At 43.3% G+C, this 19,478-nt stretch overlaps 1 protein-coding gene across 1 annotated transcript in view; it reads right to left on the reverse strand.

Annotated features, from left to right (window-relative positions):
• Positions 1–427: 427 nt before the first annotated feature.
• The window catches only part of FLT3 (fms-related tyrosine kinase 3), a 102,480-nt gene continuing 83,429 nt past the window's right edge, over positions 428–19,478 (reverse strand). Inside the window, exons 20-26 of the mRNA XM_006832042.1 lie at positions 16,302–16,384; positions 14,366–14,493; positions 11,215–11,337; positions 8,698–8,809; positions 7,102–7,201; positions 5,819–5,924; positions 428–550 (exon numbers count right to left, since the gene is read on the reverse strand). Of these exons, the coding sequence (XP_006832105.1) occupies positions 428–550; positions 5,819–5,924; positions 7,102–7,201; positions 8,698–8,809; positions 11,215–11,337; positions 14,366–14,493; positions 16,302–16,384 (775 nt within the window). The remainder of the gene's footprint in view (positions 551–5,818; positions 5,925–7,101; positions 7,202–8,697; positions 8,810–11,214; positions 11,338–14,365; positions 14,494–16,301; positions 16,385–19,478) is intronic.

Genomic DNA, 19,478 nt, shown 5'->3' on the forward strand with positions numbered 1-19,478 from the left:
CACACACATATTGCTCTAAATAAATACCCCAGGTAAATGATTCACTAACAAACATTTCTATAGTAGAAATTTTATTTCCATCCATAAAATAGATCACTAAGTAGCTGAAAAAGTTACATATTGTTTTAAAACATAGATTTAGAAAATCATAGTCAGCCCCACACTGCTTCTGGATGTGGCGCTCCAGAAGGAGTTAATGAATAGCTCTTCCAGCCCCACGCCAAGGATAATCCGATTTTACAAAAGTCGCTTTGAAAACAAGAGGAAATACAGACAGCTCGTAGAGAAAAGTCCAGCAAAGCAGCAGTTGATAGTATATTTTCTCTTAGTGATGAACTTAACCTCAGTTTGGTAATCTACAACCTGTTTAAAGTAGGCAGGGGAGGAAGTTCTTAAGATTATTTTGTCATTGTGGCTGTTTTAAACTCTATGAATCTCCAACCTGAGGCTGTGCAGAAGGTACCCCTGAGTTCATCTCTGAATTGCAAGATCGTCTGTTTTGGTAGATGGAAGAACGTTCCAAGACATGGCCATCCGTGTTCTGATACATCTGAACAGGAGAAAACAACTGGTTACCATGTGATCAAGATGCCAGCATCTAGTGCAAACCATTGTTTCAATAAGATAGTTGAGCTGCTCTGAAAGAGATCACATTAGAAGGTCCTGGCGAGAGGAGGAGTCATGTAGAACAAAACTCAAAATCATAAATAAAAAATTTTTTAAAAGGCCAGGCTGACTGGTTGGATCAAGGCTGGTGGAAGCCCTGAGACAATGGCCCTTGGTCACCCTTCAGGTCTGGAATGAACTCACCACCAGTGGCTTAATTTTCAGACAAGTCTAGAGAGGGACCACCACCACCACCAGAAAGGTATACACTCCTTAATCAACCACTGGAGATCCAAAGGACAACATTTACCCAAGGACACATTTGAGAAGGGTTAGGACAGAAGGGAAGCAGCTCTGGTAGCATAGTGGTTGTGAGTCGGGCTGCGAACCTCAAGGTCAGCGGTTCGAAACTACCAGCCATTCTGTGGGAGAAAGATGAGGCTTTCTGCTCCCATAAAGATTTACAGTCTCGGAAACCCTATGCAGGGTCGCTATGAGTTGGAACTGACTCAATGGCACTTAACAACAACAACTAATAAATAATAAGTTCCTCAAAATTAAAACAAAACAAAACCTTAAAAAAATGTTTTTCCCTTTCCATCAGTTTGGGGCAGTGGGTTAGTTTTGGTTTCTAACCACCATGCACACAGAATTTCATGTCAGGAGGTTCAGGTTGTACGTTGTTGTATTGTTGTTAGCAGTCATGGAGCTAGCCCCGAACTCACAGTGATCTTGTACACAATGGGACTGGATTGTTGTGAACCATTGGTTTTTCATTGTGTGGTTTTTAGAAGGTGATCGCCAGGTCTTTCTTCTTAGTCTTAGTCTGGAAGCTCCACTGAAACCTGGTCAGCATCCTAGCAACACACAAGCCTCCACTGACAGACAGTGTTGGCTATGCCTGAGGTACATCGGCCCGATTCATAACTACTACGCTAGCGTAGTGGTTACGAATTGGGCTGCGAACCTTAAGGTCAGCGGTTCGAAACTACCAGCCACTCCGCGGGAGAAAGATGAGGCTTTCTACTCCCATAAAGATTTACACCCTCGGAAACCCTGTACAGGGTCGCCATGGGTCGGAACCGACTCGATGGCACTTAACAACAACAACAACGCTACCAGAGCTCCTAGCATATTGATAGGGATTAAATTTTGGTCAACCAGACTAACATATTGATAGGGATTAAGCTTTGGTAAAGGGTTTGTTCTAAGGAGTCCTGGCTGTGCTCTGGCTAAACACTCAAATGCTAACTGCAAGGTTAGGGATTGGAGCCCACCAGCTGCTCTGTGGCAAAAAGCCCTGGCAATTTGCTTCCAGAAGGACTGCAGCCTAGGAAGCCCTATGGGGCAGTTCTATTCTATCACATGGGCCACGATGAGTCAAAAATAGATTCGATGGCACTATTACCTGGTGTGGCGCTGTAGGTTCATGCGCTGGATTGCAAAATTGGTTTGAACCCCAAGGTCGGTGGTTCAAGCTCACCAGTCACTCCTCAGAAACCCTATATGGGGTGGCTATGGGTCGGAACTGACTCAACGGCACTTAAGAACAACAACGTATGGAAACACTATTATTAACCTTTGCTTTGTCTACATAGCTCTCTTCTCCTCTTGTTCTCTGAGGGTCATGTTTCCTTCTCTAGCCCACAGGTGGCGCTGTAGGCTAAGTATCAGACTGCTAACCACAAGCTCGGCAGTTCAAATCCACCAGTCATTCCCTGGGAGAAAGATGAGGCTTTCTGCTCTGGTAAAGATTGGAAACCCTGTATAGGGTGGCTATGAGTTGGAATGACCTCGATGGCAGGGGTTTAGTTCACAATGAAATGAGGTAGTGGTAAAATCCTCATCGTCCTTGTAGGAGATCCAAGTCCAATTCCCACTGAACGCGCCTCATGTTGCATGACGTTGCATGTTGCTATGAAGCAGAACAGGTGTTTCCAGACTAAGACAGACTAGGAAGAAAGGTCTGGCAATCTCCTTCCAAAAATAAAAACCCTATGACTCACAACGGTCTGATCCACAACTGACCACAGGGATACTGTAGGGCCAGGTTGTGTCTTGTTCCTTGTACAAGGGGTCATCAGGAATGTGGGCCAAACCCAGTGGCAGTGGACAGTGATAAAGTAAAAACAAGATTTTATAAAAGCCATCCACATAAGAGCCAGGGACTGCCCAGCTATCACCACCAACTACTCTGACCATGACCAGAATCGATACGTCATGATAGCATGGGAGAAAAACATGGAACAGAATCTCAAATTCTTAAAAAGTCCAGACTTACTGGACCAGCTGAGATTACAGGACTCCCCAAGATTCACACCAAGATACGCTTTAAACTTTGAACTGAAATTATTCCCTGAGGTCATCTTTCAGCTGAATAACAGAATGGCTCATAAAATACAGAATCTCACCCAAGAGGACTGCTCTCCTTTAAAAAAAAAAAAAATCATCTACAGAAGATCAAGTGTTCAGCAATGACTCTGAACCAGCGAAGAGAAGGTCAGGGAGACAAAAATGGCACAAGCAGAAGGGAATGAATAAGAACGTTGACACACTGAAAAATGTAGCTGATGTCACTGAATCATCTGTGCAGAAACTGTAACTGAGAATTTAGCTGTGTAAACATTTTCTGAAAACATGATACAATATAATTAAAAAAAGAAAAAAGTAGAGAGAAACCTCATTCTTCCCATCAAGGGTTATGATTGCACTGAGGAGAAAAGTTGAGGTGAACTTAGAGAGGACAGGAGCATCCGAGGAAGCCAGGATTGCTTCTGATGGGCAGGGCTGCCTGGCTTGGATGTGTAGAACGTGCCTTGCACAAAACTGCCCCGTAAAACAGACCAGTGGTAGCTGAAATCCAATCTGTGCTCTGTTTCATAGGTATTTAGGTTAGAGAAGGGAATTTCTCTTCATATTCAACCCACCCTGAGTGGTAGCATTTTCTAATTCACTTAATAAAGATCCTATGATACTGGTGGGAAAAATAACCTTCTACATACTGCATCAGGCAAATCGGCTACACAAGACCTCTTTAAAGTGTTCAAGAACAAAGATGTCAGTTTGAGGATGAAGATGTGTCTGACCCAAGCCATGGTATTTTCAGTAGCCTCGTATGCATGTGAAAGCTGGACAATGACTAAGGAAGCCCGTAGAAGAATCGATGCATCTGACTTATGGTATTGGAGAAGAATATTAAAGGTACCATGGACTGCTAAAAGAACAAACAAATCTGTGTTGGAAGAAGTCCAACCAGAATGCTCCCTGGAAGCCAGGATGACCAGACTTCGTCTCTCATAGTTCAGACATATTATGAGAAGGGACCAGTCCCTGAAGAAGGATGCCATGCTTGGTAAAGTGGAAGGTCAGCGATAAAGAGGAAGACCCCAGTGAGATGGATCGGCACAGTGGTCACAGCAATGGGCTCAAGTTTCACAACAATTGTGAGGTTGGTGCAGGACCAGGCAGAGTTTCATTGTGCAAAAGGTCACTCACTATGCTTCTGTACTGACTCGATGGCAACTAACATCAACACCCCAGAGAGCAGAACTCCTAACCATCTTTCTCCCGGGGATCGACTGGAGGGTTTAAACCACCAACATTGCAATTAGTGGCCCATTGCTTAGCCTATGGCACCGTGACGGCTCCTCATCACTGGACAGTTGGACAGTCAACAGTTTTTGATACAGCGTAGTGGTTACAAATCGGGCTGCTAATCTCATGGTCAGCAGTTTGAAACTACCAGCTGTTCCATGGGAGAAAGATGAGACTTTTTGTTCCTGTAAGATTTATAGCCTCAGAAACCCTGTGCAGGGTTGCTATGAGTTGGAACCAACTCCACATCACATAACAACAACAACATTGGGAGTTCAAGATCCTATCCTTCGACCACCTCACCTGGTATAGCACTTTTTCCTCCACCAGGTGGTGTTGGTAAAGACTCCATTTTACATTTAACAAAAGTGTGGTTGTTTTTAGGTGCCATTGAGTCAGTACTGACTCTGTTGTTCATGTACAACAGAATGAAACACTGTCTGGTCCTGTGCCAACCTCACAATCGTTGCTGCGTTTGAGCCCATTGATGCTGCTACTGTGCCAATCCATCTCATTGGGGGTCTTCCTCTTTTTCTCCAACCCTCCACTTTACTAAACCTGATATCCTTCTCCAGTCCCTCCTGACAATATGTCTGACGTATGAAAGACCAAGTCTGGCCATCTTCGCCTCCAAGAAGCACTCTGGCTGCACTTCTTCCAAAACAGATCTGTTGGTTCTTTTGGCAGCCCATGGCACTTTCAATATTCTCCTCCAACACCATAACTCAAAGGCATCAATTCTTCTGTGGTCTTCCTTATTCACTGTCCAACTTTTGCATGCATATGAGGTTATTGAAAATACCATGGTTTGCCTCAGGTGCACCTTAGACAAAAGTGAGGCCCAGAGAAGTAGAGCGACCAGCCACAGTGGGCACTGCTATTAGAAGACAGAGCTGCCGGCAGATCTCAGGACTCCAAGCTGGTGCCCTTTCCACGCCACCATATTTTACTCTGGTCTTGAGTCATTGATCTCTGTATTCAGGCACCGTGTTGGGTTAGGAAAGATCTGTGTAGTCTGCAGATTAGGAGGAACTTTGATTCATGATTGAGTCCTGTGCACCAGGACACTTCAGCACCTTGATTTATTAATCAATTGGTGGAAATCTTCAGAAAAAGCCATTTCTTCTAAAACACTTATTAATAACTACTTCTCACCCTATACAAATTTTAAAGGGCAATGAGGCCAAATTGTGGTGAAAAGAGCACTCTGGTCCTGAGGAGACCATCCCTAAGTGTTTGAATTACCATTTCTGGTGGTGCTGTGGATCAGGCATTAGGCTGCTAACCACAAGTTCAGTGGTTCAAGCCCACCAACTGCTCCATGGGAGAAACGTAAGGCTGTCTGCTCCCTTAAAGACTGATGGTCTCAGAAACCCTACATGAGTCAAACCTACTCAATGGCAGTAGGTTTGGTTATAGGGACCCTGGTGGTGCAACATTTAAGAGCTGGCCTGCTAACCAAATGGCTGGCAGTTCGAGTCCACCCAGTGATTCAGAAGAAAGTCCTGGTGATCTGCTCCCGTAAAGATTTACAGCCTAGGAAACCCTTGGGCAGTTCTCTGTCACACGGGGTCAGAGTTCACTCAACAGCACCGACAGCAGCAAGGCAGCCACCTACCGCTTCTTCTGCATCTGCCAGCTGGCACCCAAGAAACAGAGTCAGGTCCGGGAAGGAAGGCCGTTTCCTCGAGTCCGAAGCCCAGCAGGACTGCATGATAAAGTATCTGTCAGAGCAACACACCAAGGAGCCAGATGAATCGATCTGGATTAATCAAAGCGGGTCATCCTCCACATAACGAAACACCATGATGATCATGGCACTATTGATTCATGGCATGTTGCTTTATGGCAAGAATTCTACCATAAATTGTGAATCCACATCAGAAATGAGAAATTAAATAGAAAGGGCAGGCAATGCAAAACAAAATCAAACCCATTTGGCCAATGAGCCAACTCATGATGACCCCACAGCTGTCATAGTAGAGCTGTGCTCCACACGGTTTTTATGGCTAACTTTTGGGAAGTACAGCTCCAGGCCGTTCTTCCAAGGTACCTCTGGGTGGACTTGAACTGCCAAACTTTCAGTTCACAGTCAAGCATTTTAACACTTTGCACCACTCAGAGACTCTACGGCAGAAATGGGGAACCTTTTTTCTGCCAAAGTTTATAACATCATTCATGGGTCATGCAAAATTATCAACTTAAAAATTAAAAATTAGCCTGCTATATTTGATTAAAGGAGTTCTGGTAGCGTAGTGGTTATGAATCGGGCTGCAAACCACAAGGTCAGCAGTTCGAAGTTCCGTGGGAGAAATATGAGGCTTTCTGCTCCTGTAAAGATTTACAGCCTCGGAAACCCTGTACAGGGTCACCATGAGTCGGAACCGACTCCACAGCACATAACAACAACAACAACATGTTCAAAGTTTGGCATTCAGAGCTTCTGAGGTAGGACTTCAAACCAGATCACATAGCCTGACCCCCTACTGACCCTCTGCCTTTCCATCCAGTATACATTTGATCAGAATCAACATTTTAACAAGACCCTCAAGCGATCCCTCTGTGTGTATGTAAAGATGAGTATGCATAGGAATAACCCAGGGATTAAGTTAAAATACCAGTTCTGATCAAATGAACATCTGGGGGAGAAAGGCAAATTCTCTGTAGGGGTCAAACCAGAATGAACCAGTTGGAAGCCCTGTTCTGAGGACAAGAAAGACTTCAGTTGTGTTCCAAAATCTTCTTTTAAGACCCCAAAGAGCATTCTTTAAAAACAAACAAAAAAATTAAACCATATAAACTTTTCATGAAAGACTTTTTTTTTTTCACTTTTGTTGTCATGCATTTGAAATTAGTCTATATTTCAGATTCCAACCAACGTGCAGTCTGGTTTGAACTTACATTTCTTCAGTAGCATAAAATGGCTGGTCCATCTTAAATCCACTCTGAATGAGTTTATAGAAGTTTGCATCCACTGGAATTCCAGGGTAAGGATTCACACCTGAGGAAACACCAGAGCACCATAAACACTCAGCCCTTGAGTCTTTGCTTCCTAACTCAGTTGATCAACAAACATCTACTAACAACTCCCATGTTGCCAGGCATTGCTAGGGCTGCACCTGTCACAGGATCAGCTCTCAAGCAAGTTAGAGGCCAATGGGGAAGATGCTGTTGTTTTCAGTTGCTGTCCTGATGACCCTGACTCATGGTAAACCATGCGCAATGGGATTGGACCATCCATGAGGATCTCATTGCCTGATTCTCAGAAATAGCTTGCTGGGTCTTTCTTCCTACTTTTTCTTGTCTGGAAGTCTCACTGAAATCTTTCTACATCATAGCAATGCAAAGGCGCCACTGACAGACAAGTAGTGGCTTTGAATGAGGTGCATTTTCCGGGAATTGAACCCAAGTCTCCCATATGGAAGGCGAAAACTCTACCACAGACCTACCACTGCCTCCAGGTGAAATTTGCTCACATGCCTCCATGAACAACGATCCCCTTTGTCATGAGATCAAAAGAGCTAGATGATGCCTGGTTACCGTAACTGAACATGTGGATGAAAGATTCTTTAAAAGAATCTTGATCAACAGGGGGAAAATGCTGAAAAGATTTTCATAGAATCAGACTTTCTGGAGCCATAGAGGCTGGATGAACCCCAAAGTGAGATCTTGTTTAATTCTTAAACCAGAAATATCCCCAAAAGTCTTTCAAAAACCAACCACTAGTTTAGCTTAACTAGCAAAGAACGTCTGCTTTGAACATTGTGCTCCTTTCAGATCTGTCTCTGGGATGAAATTGAAAGCAGCAACTTGAAAGATTAGAACTTTAGTGGGAAGTGAGCTTATGTTCATGGGGAGGAACAACTTGGAGAAAGAGGGTGAGAATGGTCACCAAACACCAAGAGTGTTACCAATGTCGCTGAGTTGTGATGGTTGGATTGGTGTATGCTTTTCTGTCTGTGTTCTCAACGATAACAAAATAAGGAAAAAAAGAAAAGAAAAGAAATGTATTCACGTGCTACAATAGAAGCAAGACTAGGGAGCTTGGAAGTGTACTTGAGGTGGCATTTAACCAACCTTTGACTTAGGAGTTAGCAGAGAGGGTGGGAGGAGACAGCAGGGGGTGGAGCTGTCAGGATGTTAATGACCTAGCACCATGGAGAGCGAGAGGGACCCAATCTAGAGAAACAGTGATGTCAGAGATGGAGGCAGAGATGATGATGTGGAGAGACAGAGCGGCTGGGGACTCTGGACTCTGGGAGGGAGAGGGGCTGTGTGCTGATGACCGGGGGCGGGGAGGGGGGGGCAGGCTTGCAGGGTATACCCTTTGGTTGGTTGATGATGCATGGAGGGGATTGTAAACATGGCAATGGAACGATATATGATAGGTTGAATGTAAAGCTAATGTTCTACCATGTAAACTATCACATACTTCACAATAAGATATTTAAAACAAAAGACCTAGCACCAGCGAAGGCAGAAAATAGTAGCACGTACCCAGTGAGAATATCTCCCATAGTAATATTCCATACGACCAGACATCACTCTTAATGGTGTAGATTCCTTCAAACAAGCTTTCAGGAGCCATCCACTTCACAGGCAAGCGGGCCTGTGGAAAACCCAAGAGAACAAACCGTGAACTGTCCACAGACTTCACACGGCTTCTTCATTTCGTGTTCACTAGATGATAGGGTTTCATATCTTCCCCAAGACCACACCTGGTGCTTTAATTTAGAAACTCCCGACACTCTTGCCACTTTAAATTAACTTTCTAAAACAGGGGGCTCAGTGAAGACACATGCCTTTCAACCCATCTCCAACCACAGCTGGTACTTGGCACTGGAAACGCGACAGAAGACAGTGACTTTCCATTAGGAGTAGCTGGTACCACGAGGAGTTGTTGGTAGTAAGTGCCGTCGAGTCGATTCTGACTCATAGTGACCCAGTGTAGGGTTTCTGGGGAGTGGCTGATGGGTTTGAACTGCCGATCTTAGGGTCAGCAGCCCAGTGCTGATCCTACAGTGCCACACCAGGACTCCTGGTAGTATAGTGAGCCCAACGGGACTGCCTTGGTTTTCCTTGTGTTTTGCTGACAAGGGGCAGTCTCGGCACTCTCTGTTGCTTGCTCATTTTGAGTGGAAAACACTCATGTATGAGTTTTCCTTCTCTGACAGACTGCTGCCTTACACACTTTACTGAAAGCATTTTCTGGAAGAACTTTAGTGCCACTCCCAAGAATATCATGAGGAGACATATGTCAGCATTTCCACAAATGGTACCAGCCTGATTTCTGTGGCTTTAAAAACTTCCAAGAGCACAGAAGAATTGAGACACGGGGGCTCATGGGGTTTGGAGGCAGGGTACTGTAAACTGGCTTTCATTTTCATTGGTTGAGGTGACCCCACAGAGCACATTTTATCTGCCAAGTCCAATCAAAACTTAAGACAGAAGCCCTCGGTTACGTCAAACACAAGCTGATGGTCTGGTTGAATTAAGAGCATTGGTCTGATTGATGTGACCAATTGAAACACTTCACTGTGTTCTACGGCATTCACCTTCCCACCGAAGTGATGATGATGCCCGCCTATCATGACTGAACTTTTTCATGAAAGATTCTTTAGAAGAATCTTTCTGAACAACTTGCAGAGTCCAAACTGCCTAACTATGTTGCTGTTGTTGTTGGGTTTTGTCAAGTCAATTCCAATTTCCGGCGAGCCCATATGACTGAGTAGTATCACCCCGTAGGGTTTCTTAGGCTGCCATCTTGATAGGAAGAGTTTGCCAGGCCTGGGTGCGTTCAAACCATCAACCATTTGGTTATCAGCTGAGTGCTTAACCTCTGCACCACAAGGGCTCTAACCATACAGGTGAGCTTCAAAAAGTTAGTGGAAAAACACAATAAAAAGACAATGGCATTTTTCCATGAACTCTATGAAGCCTCCTCATATACGGACATTCATCCTATTTATGACTGAGGCATAGATCTAACACCAGTTAAGATTATTATAGGATTCCAGTGGAAATATGGAGTCTTGGTGTGGTGTTGTAAGATTAGCACTGGACTGCTAACTGCAAAGTCAGCAGTTCAAACCCACCAGTCGCTCCTCGGACACCCTAAGCAGGGTCACTATGAGTCTGAGCCCACTGGATTGCATTTAACAACAACAGTAGGAGTAGAATTCAACTTGTTTTCCCTGAACATTGGTGATTGTATTGGTTTGCTCCCACAATGGGCCTCTGAGGTAAGTAATACAGTCACCATGGGCCATGCACAAATTTGTGGGTGCAGATTACTCATATTCAAACCCATATGCTGGATAATCAGAGAGAGATTCTTAACCTTTCTGTGCCTCAGCTTCTTCACCCACAAAATGGGTACTCTCAAGTCGATTCCAACTTACGGTGACCCTAAAAGGCAGAGTCGAGCTGGCCCCATAGGGTTTCTTAGACTGTAATCTTTATGGGAAGGGATTGCCAGATCTTTTTTCCTGCAGAGCCACAGGGTGGTTTTGAACCACAAACCTTTCAGGTAGCAGCTGACCCATACCCACTGGACCACCAGACTTTTTTCACCTAGTACACATGGGAGGTAGGGGATGGTCCCCTGAACCTGTAGGGAAGCTCTGTAAGCTTAGGGAACAAACTGTTTTGACTAAGTGGTTTATGTCACCATTAAAAAAATGAGTGAAGAAACCCTGGGGCGCAGTGGATTAAGTTAGGCCACTAACTTCAAGGTCAGTGGTTTGAACCCACCAGCCATTCTGTGGAAGACAGATGAGGTTGTCTGTTCCCGTAAAGACTGCAGCCTTGGGAACCCTATGGAGCATTTCTCCTCTGTCCTACAGGGTTGCTGTAAGTTGGGATTAACGTGAAAGCAGTGGGTTTTTTCAGTTGTTGTTGGTTTTCGTTTTTCTTTAAGTGACCAAGAGCAGCTATCTACTGTAACGATGACAAAAGATGGTTTACAGAATACAAAATAACTTAATAAGACAATACAAGAGTTTGCAGCCTCACATTGCCCCTGACAACGTAGTTGGAGTCATTCATTATGTCCCGAGCCAATCCAAAATCACAGATCTTCACTACTTTTCCATGTGTTACCAGCACATTCCTGGCAGCCAGATCTCTGTGAACACACTGAGAAGAAGAAAATCTAACGTTATTTACTGCGGAACCCTACCCAGAGAAGAGTGATACCTGAAATGGGGCAGGACAATGACATGGCGAGACGAAGCAGCTGGGGACTTTCGACCCAGAGAGGGAGAGGGGCTGCGTGCTGATGACTGGGGGGCAGGCTTGTAGTGTATACCCTTTGGTTGGCTGATGATGCATGGAGAGGATTGTAACCATAGCAATGAAACAATATACGATAGGATGAATGTAAAACTAATGTTCTCCCATGTAAACTATCACATAAATCACAATAAAACATTGAAAAAATACCAAACGCTATTTACTATGAAATACGTGATCACAAACTGACATCTTTTCTCTGGTTTGAAAGTGCAAAATGAATTACAAAGGAAGGAAAGGTATGGGGGTGGGGTCTTCAAAAAGCTCAAGGAAGATGCTTGTTATGATAAAAACTAGGCGTGGACTACAAAACATTTTTTGCACCAAAATAAACTCGCACTAACTTGTCTGAGCAGGATCTCATTTGAGGCATTAAGAAGGATAATAAGACATCAGTTTGAAAAAGAGCTGCTATCAGAGCAGCAACGAATTCTGCTAAAAATGAAGTGAGAACAAACGTCAAATCTGTGGTGCAGCTTGTATGAAAGAATGGTGAAATCATTGATGCTTTACAAAAAGTTGATAGAGACAGTGCTCCGGAGAAGTCAGCAGTGTACAAATGGATAATCTGTTTTCAGAAGGGATGAGAAGATGTGGAAGACGAAGCCCACAGAGGTAGACCATCCACATCAACGATTCTTGTCCATTCCTTAATCGACAAGAACCCACAATTGATTAACAGCAGAAACAACAGCCTACACCACAGACATCTCAATTGGTTCTGCTTGCACAATTCTGACTGAAAAATTAAAGTTGAACAGATTTCCCCTTCAATGAGTGCCCTAACTATTATACCCAGATCAGCTACATACAAGAGCAGAGCTTTCAATGGAAATTTTAAACAAGTGGGATCAAGACCTTAAGCATTTCTTTGAAATAATTGTAACAGAAGATGAAACATGGCTTTGCCAGTATGATCCTGAAGACAAAGCACAATCAAAGCAGTGCCTACCAAGAGGTGGAAGTGGCCCAGTCAAAATAGAAGCTGGCTGGTCAAGAACAAACGTCATATTCTATTTGAACGACTGCCTCTTGGTCTATGTACAGGTTTCTCATACGCACAATTAATTGTTCTGGAATTCCCATTCTTGCCAATGTTATCTATAGTTGGTTATGATCCACACAGTTGAATGCCTCTGCATAGACAATAAAATGCAGGTTAAACATCTTTCTGGCATTCTCTGCTTTCAGCCAATATTCATCTGACATCAGCAATGACATCCCTAGGTTCACATCCTCTTCTGAATCCAACTTGAATTTCTAGCAGTTTCCTATTGGTATATTGTTGCAACCATTCTTGGTTTATCTTCACCAAAATTTTACTTGTGTGTGACAGTAACAACATCGTATGATAGTAATGATATTGTTTGATACTTGCTGCATTCTATTGGATCACCTTTCTTTGGAATGAGCACAAATATGGATCTTTTCCAATCAATTGGCCAGACAGATATCTTTCAAATTTCTTGACATACACAAATGATCACACACACACAGAATTTCACCTGTTTGTTGAAACATTTCAATTGGTATTCAGTCAATTCCTGGAGTCTTGCTTTTTGCCCATGTCTTTAGTACAGCTTAGATTTCTTCCGTCAGTACCATCAATTTTTTATCATATACGACCTCCTGAAATGGTTTAATGACCCATTATTTTTGGTACAGCGACTGTGTCTATGCATTCCTTCTGTCTTCTTTTGATGCTTCCTTAATCATTTAATATTTTGACCAAGGAATTCTTCAATATAGCAAGTTGAGGCTTGATTTTTGCCTTCAGTCCTTTCAACTTGAGAATGATGAGCATGTTTTTTTCTCTTTTGGATTTCTAACTCCAGATCTTTGCCCACTTCATTATTAATAGTGGTCTTCGTGAGTTGCCCTGTGAAATCTTCTGCTGAGCTCTTTTATTTTCATCATCTCTTCTATTCATTTCACCTACTGTACATTCAAGAGCAAGTTCAGGGACTTTGGACAGCCTGAGAGGGTCTGATAACCATTATATAGTCAGGGACCCCAGGCCTTAATACTACAATTAACCAAGAGCTGAGATAATGTTCTAGATAATACCAATCATGAACAGAAGGAAAAGGACAGACTTCAGGATGCAAGGTAAAATAAACAACAAAGAGTATAAGCTCACTATAAAGGTATGAAGTGACTGGCTTACAAGTTTTCAAGAGGGAGTTTAGTTTCAGAGTGTGTGGGGGAAAGGTAGAATCCCCACTGAATAGTTTTCATTTTGTCTAGATGGGTCTGGTGAAAAGAGATGGGGATAAGATTCTTATGATTCAGTAGTGAGTAATTGTTATCATGGCTAATTGTGACTGTCACAACTGTAAAGGTAGAAGTTTTCTAACAAAAAGGGGGAAGTGGTTAACCTTACAGTCCAGGACCAGAGGACCCTAGGACCATCAATGGAGAAAAGCAGGAGTGGAATGTGGACCATATCCAGAGAAGCAGCAACACCAGATATGGAGGCAGAGATGAGGACATGGAGAGAGGGAGCAGCTGAGGACTCTAGACTCAGGGAAAGAGAGGGACTGGGTACTGGTGGCCAGGAGGCAGGCTTGCAGAATGTGTCCTTTGGTGGTTTAAATGATTATATATTCCTGAGTGTTTTTGTGTACATCCCGCCCCCCAAAAAAAACAAAAACAGAGGGAACAGAAGCAAATACTGTTGAATGATGATACACGGAGGAAATTGTAATCATTGTAATGAAACAATGAGTGTAAAACTGATTTTCTCCCACGTAAACTATCACTCAATTCACAATAAAAACTTGAAAAATAAAATAAAAGTATAAGCTCTCCCCTTTTTCATCATTGTCTTTCTTGACCTCTTTCGTTAGGTTCTTCTTTGTAAAGGCCTTACCGACTTAAACTCCAGAAACTCCATCCCTTTGGCAACTTGATATGCAAAGCAAAGAAGATCCTCAAAAGTAAGTACATTCAAATCCTCTTCTTCTTCCAGCCTCTTTTGGTTTTCATATTCAATTTCATCTGCAAAATAGAGCCAGTCTTCACTTTGTCCAAACACTAAGAAATTACATTTCAATGTAATTACATCTCTAGACCAGAAACCCCACCCCTCCGCTATTGAGTCAACTCCAGTTTATAGTGCCTCTAGGGGGTCCTGGTGTGGTGCTGTGGGCTAATGCGTTAGACTGCAAAGTATTTGAATTGCAAAGTTCAAGCTCACCAGCTGCTCCTTGAAAACCCTATACAGGGTGGCTATGTATTGGAATCAACTAAACAGCACTTAACAACAACAACAACTAGGGACCAGTGAAGGTCAGCAGTTCAAATCCACCAGTCACTCCATGGGAGAAAGATGAGGCTTTCTGCTCTCGTAAAGATTTATAGCCTTGGAAATCCTAGACAGGGTCGCCATGCATCGGAACCAACTCAACACACACAATGACACCAACAGAAGAGAGAGCAGAACAACTCCACAGGATTTCTAAGGCTCTCATCTATATATCTTTCTCCTGAAGAGCAGCTAGTGGGCTTGAACCACTGACCTTTTGGTTAGCAGCCCAGGGCAGACCGTACTGTACCACCAGGCTCCTTCTGCAGTTATATTTGAGGTCATTAAAGCTACAGTTGGGTGAGCAGATACAACATAGGAGTTCTCCAGTGTTCTCTGGCAGGACTCCACCAACCTACTTTTATTAAAAGGTGTGTACCCCATGCAGGCTGATGGAAAGCTTCTCTTGGACTGGTTGGTTGGTTATATGCTGTGGAGTTGGTCCCAACTCATAGCGACCCTGTACAGGGTTTCCGAGGCCGTAAATCTTTGCAGGAGCAGAAAGCTGCATCTTTCTCACAAGGAACGGATGGTAGTTTCGAACTGCTGACCTTGAGGTTAACAGCCCAACTCGTTACCACTACACAGTTAGAGAGAATAAATTTCCTAGCTGCTTTGGTAATAAGTAGTCTCCAAATTAGTTAGAAATTTTAGTTGATTTTCTTCATGTTTAATTTTTTTCAATTTAGTAACTAACTTTGATCGAGCATTGGCCACATTTTATGAACTGGGTTGTGCACTAACAGAGCTTTTGTGGTACAATGGTAAAGCACTGGCTGCCAGCCGGAAGGTCAGTGGTTCAAACCCCACAGCCACTCCACAAGAGAACGATGAGGCCGTATGCTTCCGTAACGATTACAGCCTTGGAAACACATTGGGACAGGTCTACTGTGTCCTATAGGGTGGTTAAGAGCAGGAATCGACTTGATAGCTCTCTGAGGAAGGTGGTATTGGGCCCATTTTACAAATCAGGACATTAAGGCCAAGGGTGCAGTAACTTGTCCAGAGGCACACAGCCAGAACGTGATGGTGTCAGAAGCCAACGCATCTACCTGACTCCAGAATTAACTACATGTCAAGTAATAACACAGCTCTCACCTGCCCAAGTAAAACAGGTCTTGGTGTTTATTAGCGGGACCCCAACATAAGACTATCTAGAGAGTTTTAAAGCAACTTAGTTCCAACAAAGCCTGTAAGTGGCATTCCAAGCTCCTGCCATCCAGTCGGTGCCCACTCACAGGGACCCTATCAGACAGAGCTGAACTGGCCTATGGGGTGTCCGAGACTGTAAATCTTTCTGGGAACAGACTGCTTTCTCTTTCTCCTCAGAGGTGGCTAGTGGGTTTGAACTGCCCACCTTGTTGTTAGCGGTTTGGTGTTTAACCCATGATGCCACCCACCAGGGTCGTGTTTCTGCACTAAATTTTCTCAGAAATTGCTAGTATGCAATGACAGTATCCACATCTGTTTTAAAGTGCTACTAATTAGAATGAAATATTACCTTCCGAATGAAACGAATTCCCATTGAGCCCTGACATCTGGTCCAAATCCTGTTGTATTTGCACTTCTCTTGACCCAGGCATACTGTGAAAAAACCGTATTTGTCATTACTTCTATTCTCCTTCTGAACTTTCATTTAAAATGACATAGCAAATCCTGAGGAAGTCAGAACCTGTGTAAGGCAGAAACCTGCCAGAGAAGGAACACTAGAATAATTTCCACTGAAACAGGTGTAAGACTGGGGAGACAGGTCACTGTCAAAGGCAGAAAACTTGTAAGACCCGATCAAGAAAAGACAATCCGGCTCTTACAAATTTCACTGCAACTCATCATAGAATTCAAATTACAAATAGGTTTTTAAATGAAGAACACACCATCCACTTGTCCAGTTTTAAAGCATTAAAAACATTTGAGTGTTTGAACTAGGATAAGCGCAAGTTCTGTTATCTGCATGTTGTTGTTAAGCGCCATTGAATAGAATCTTCCAAAACCCCAAACCCATAGCTATGAGTCAATGCTGACTCATAGCAAACCAGTATATGGTTTCTGAGGCTGTAAATATTTTCTGGAGACAACAGCCTTATTTTCCTCCCATGGAACGGCTGGTGGATTGGAATTGCCAACCTTACAGTTGGCAGTCCAATTCTTATCTTATAGAACCACACCAGGACTCCTTGTATAGCGTCTTGAAGTGCAAAAATAACCTGACTTAATCCTTACCATAAGCTTGTGATTTGGGTGTTAAGATCACACTTTATAAAAGAGAAATTAGACGTGGTGAGCAAAATAGAACTGGCTGATATCACAAGGCTAGTAAATCATGGAATTAGATCTCAGACATCTACTTCTGATTTCATGCTCACCACACAGTCACCATAAAAGCTCAGGTAACGCAGATCTTCCACAAAAACCTACGAGAGTTTCATTATCCTTCTATCAAGTTTGCCTTTGTAAAGCTCACTTCCATTCCCTCTGAAATTAATAAAACTTGTTGCTGTTAGGTACCATCGAGTCAGTTCCGACTCTTCATGACCCCATGCACAACAGAAGGGAACACTGCCCGGTGCGGCACCAGCCTCACAATCATTATTTGAGCGCATTCTTGTAGCCACTGTGTCTATACACATCATCGAGGGTCTTCCTCATTTTTGCTGACCCTCTACTTTGCCAAGCATGATGGTCATCTCCAGGGACTCCTCCTGAGAACATGTCCAAAGTGATACCTCACTTCTAAGGAGCATTCTGTCTGTACCTCTTTCAATGCACATTTGTCCATCTTGATGTATCCAGTATTCTTTGACAACGCCATAAGTCAAAAGCATCAGTTCTTCTGCAGTCTTTATTATTCATTTCTCAGCTTTCGCATCCATATGAGGTGACTGAAAACACCATAGCTCATTTCAGGCACACTAGAGTCCTCAAAGTAACATCTTTATTTTTTTACAACTTGTCAAGAGGTCTTTTTGCAGCAGATCTGCCCAGTGCAATCATTATTTGATGTCTTGACTGCTGCTTCCAGGGTCGTTGATTGTACTTCTAAATAAAATGAAATTCTGAAACCTTAATATTTTCTTTGCTTATACTGATGGTACTTATTTGTCCAGTTGTGAGGACTTTTATTTTCTTTATAGTGAGATGCAAGCCATACTGAAGGCTGCAGTCTTTGATCTTCATCAGTAAACACTTCAAGTTCTCTTCACTTTCAGCAAGCAAGGTTGTGTCATCTGTATATCACAGGTTGTTAATAACTCTTCCTCCAGCCCTGATGCCTTGCTCCTCCTCACGTAGTCCAGCTTTGCAGATGATTTTCTCAGCACACAGACTGAATAAGTACGGTGAAAGATACAACTCTGACACACACCTTTCCTGATTTTATGTAGCATCCTCTTGTTCAGATGCATGTGAAAGTTAGACAGTGAATAAGGAAGACCATTGAAGAACTGATGCACTTGAGTTATGGTGTTGGAGAAGAATATTTAAGGTACCATGGACTGCCAGAAGAACAAACAGATCTGTGTTGGAAGAACTCCCAGAGTGTTCCTTAGAAGCCAGGATGGTGAGAGCTCATCTCTCATACTTCGGACATGTTATCAGGAACAACTGGTTCCTTATGCTTGGTAAAGGGGAGGGTCAGCAAAGAAGAGGAAGACCACTCCCCCAACAAGATGAATTGACAGTGGCAGCAGCAATGGGCTCAAGCATAGCAGCGATTGTGAGGATGGCACAGGACTGGGCGGTGTTTCATTTTGTTGTGCGCAGGGTCACTATGGTTCGGGACTCGATGACACCAAGCAACAACAATCCCCTTGTTCTATTTGAATGATTGCCTTGAGGTCTATGTACAGGTTCCTCATCGTTCTGGAATATTCCCATTCTTCGGAACATTATCCATAGTTGCTATGATCCATACAGTCCACAGGTCTTTGTGTAGTCAATGAAACACAGGTAAACATCTTTCTGGTATTCCCCACTTTCTGCCAAGATCCATCTGACATCAGCAATGATACCTCTCATTCCACATCCTCTTGAGAATCTGGTTTGAATTTCTGGCAGTTCTCTAGGTACTGATGCAGCCATTTCTTCAGTAACATTTTCCTTGATTGTGAAATTAATTAATAATAGTCATCCTGGTGTGGCACTTTAGGATCAGCACTGGACTGCTGACTACAAAGTCGGCAGTTCAAATCTACCAGCTGTTCCTTGGAAACCCTATACAGGATCACTAAGAGTTGGAACCAACTCAATGGCACTCAACAACAATGAAATCATAGAAAGCACCACCTGTCTGTCAGTTCATCCTGCTGCGGTGGCTTACATGTTGCTATGATGCTGGAAGACATGCTACTGTTTTCCCAAATGCTAGAAGAGTCAGACATGATGGACATGTTTCAGTGGAGCTCCCACCTAAGGCAGAGTAGGAAGAAAGTCCTGGCAATCTGTTTCTGAAAATTAGCCAATAAAAATTAGCAGACTAGTGTCCAATACACTACTAGGAGATGTATCCTCTTGGTTGGAAGATGCTCAAGAGGCACAGTGGCTACAGAATGAACTGGGGTGCACCGATGCTTATGAAACTGGCACAGGATGGTAACGATTTATTATGTTACAGGTCATAACATAAGTCGGAACTGAGCCACTAGCAGCTAACAACAGTCACGGCAGAAGCTGTTCCATAGGG

The sequence above is a fragment of the Chrysochloris asiatica genome, unplaced genomic scaffold (genome assembly GCF_000296735.1).
Source record: "Chrysochloris asiatica unplaced genomic scaffold, ChrAsi1.0 scaffold00005, whole genome shotgun sequence".
In the NCBI taxonomy this organism is placed as follows: Eukaryota; Metazoa; Chordata; class Mammalia; order Afrosoricida; family Chrysochloridae; genus Chrysochloris; species Chrysochloris asiatica.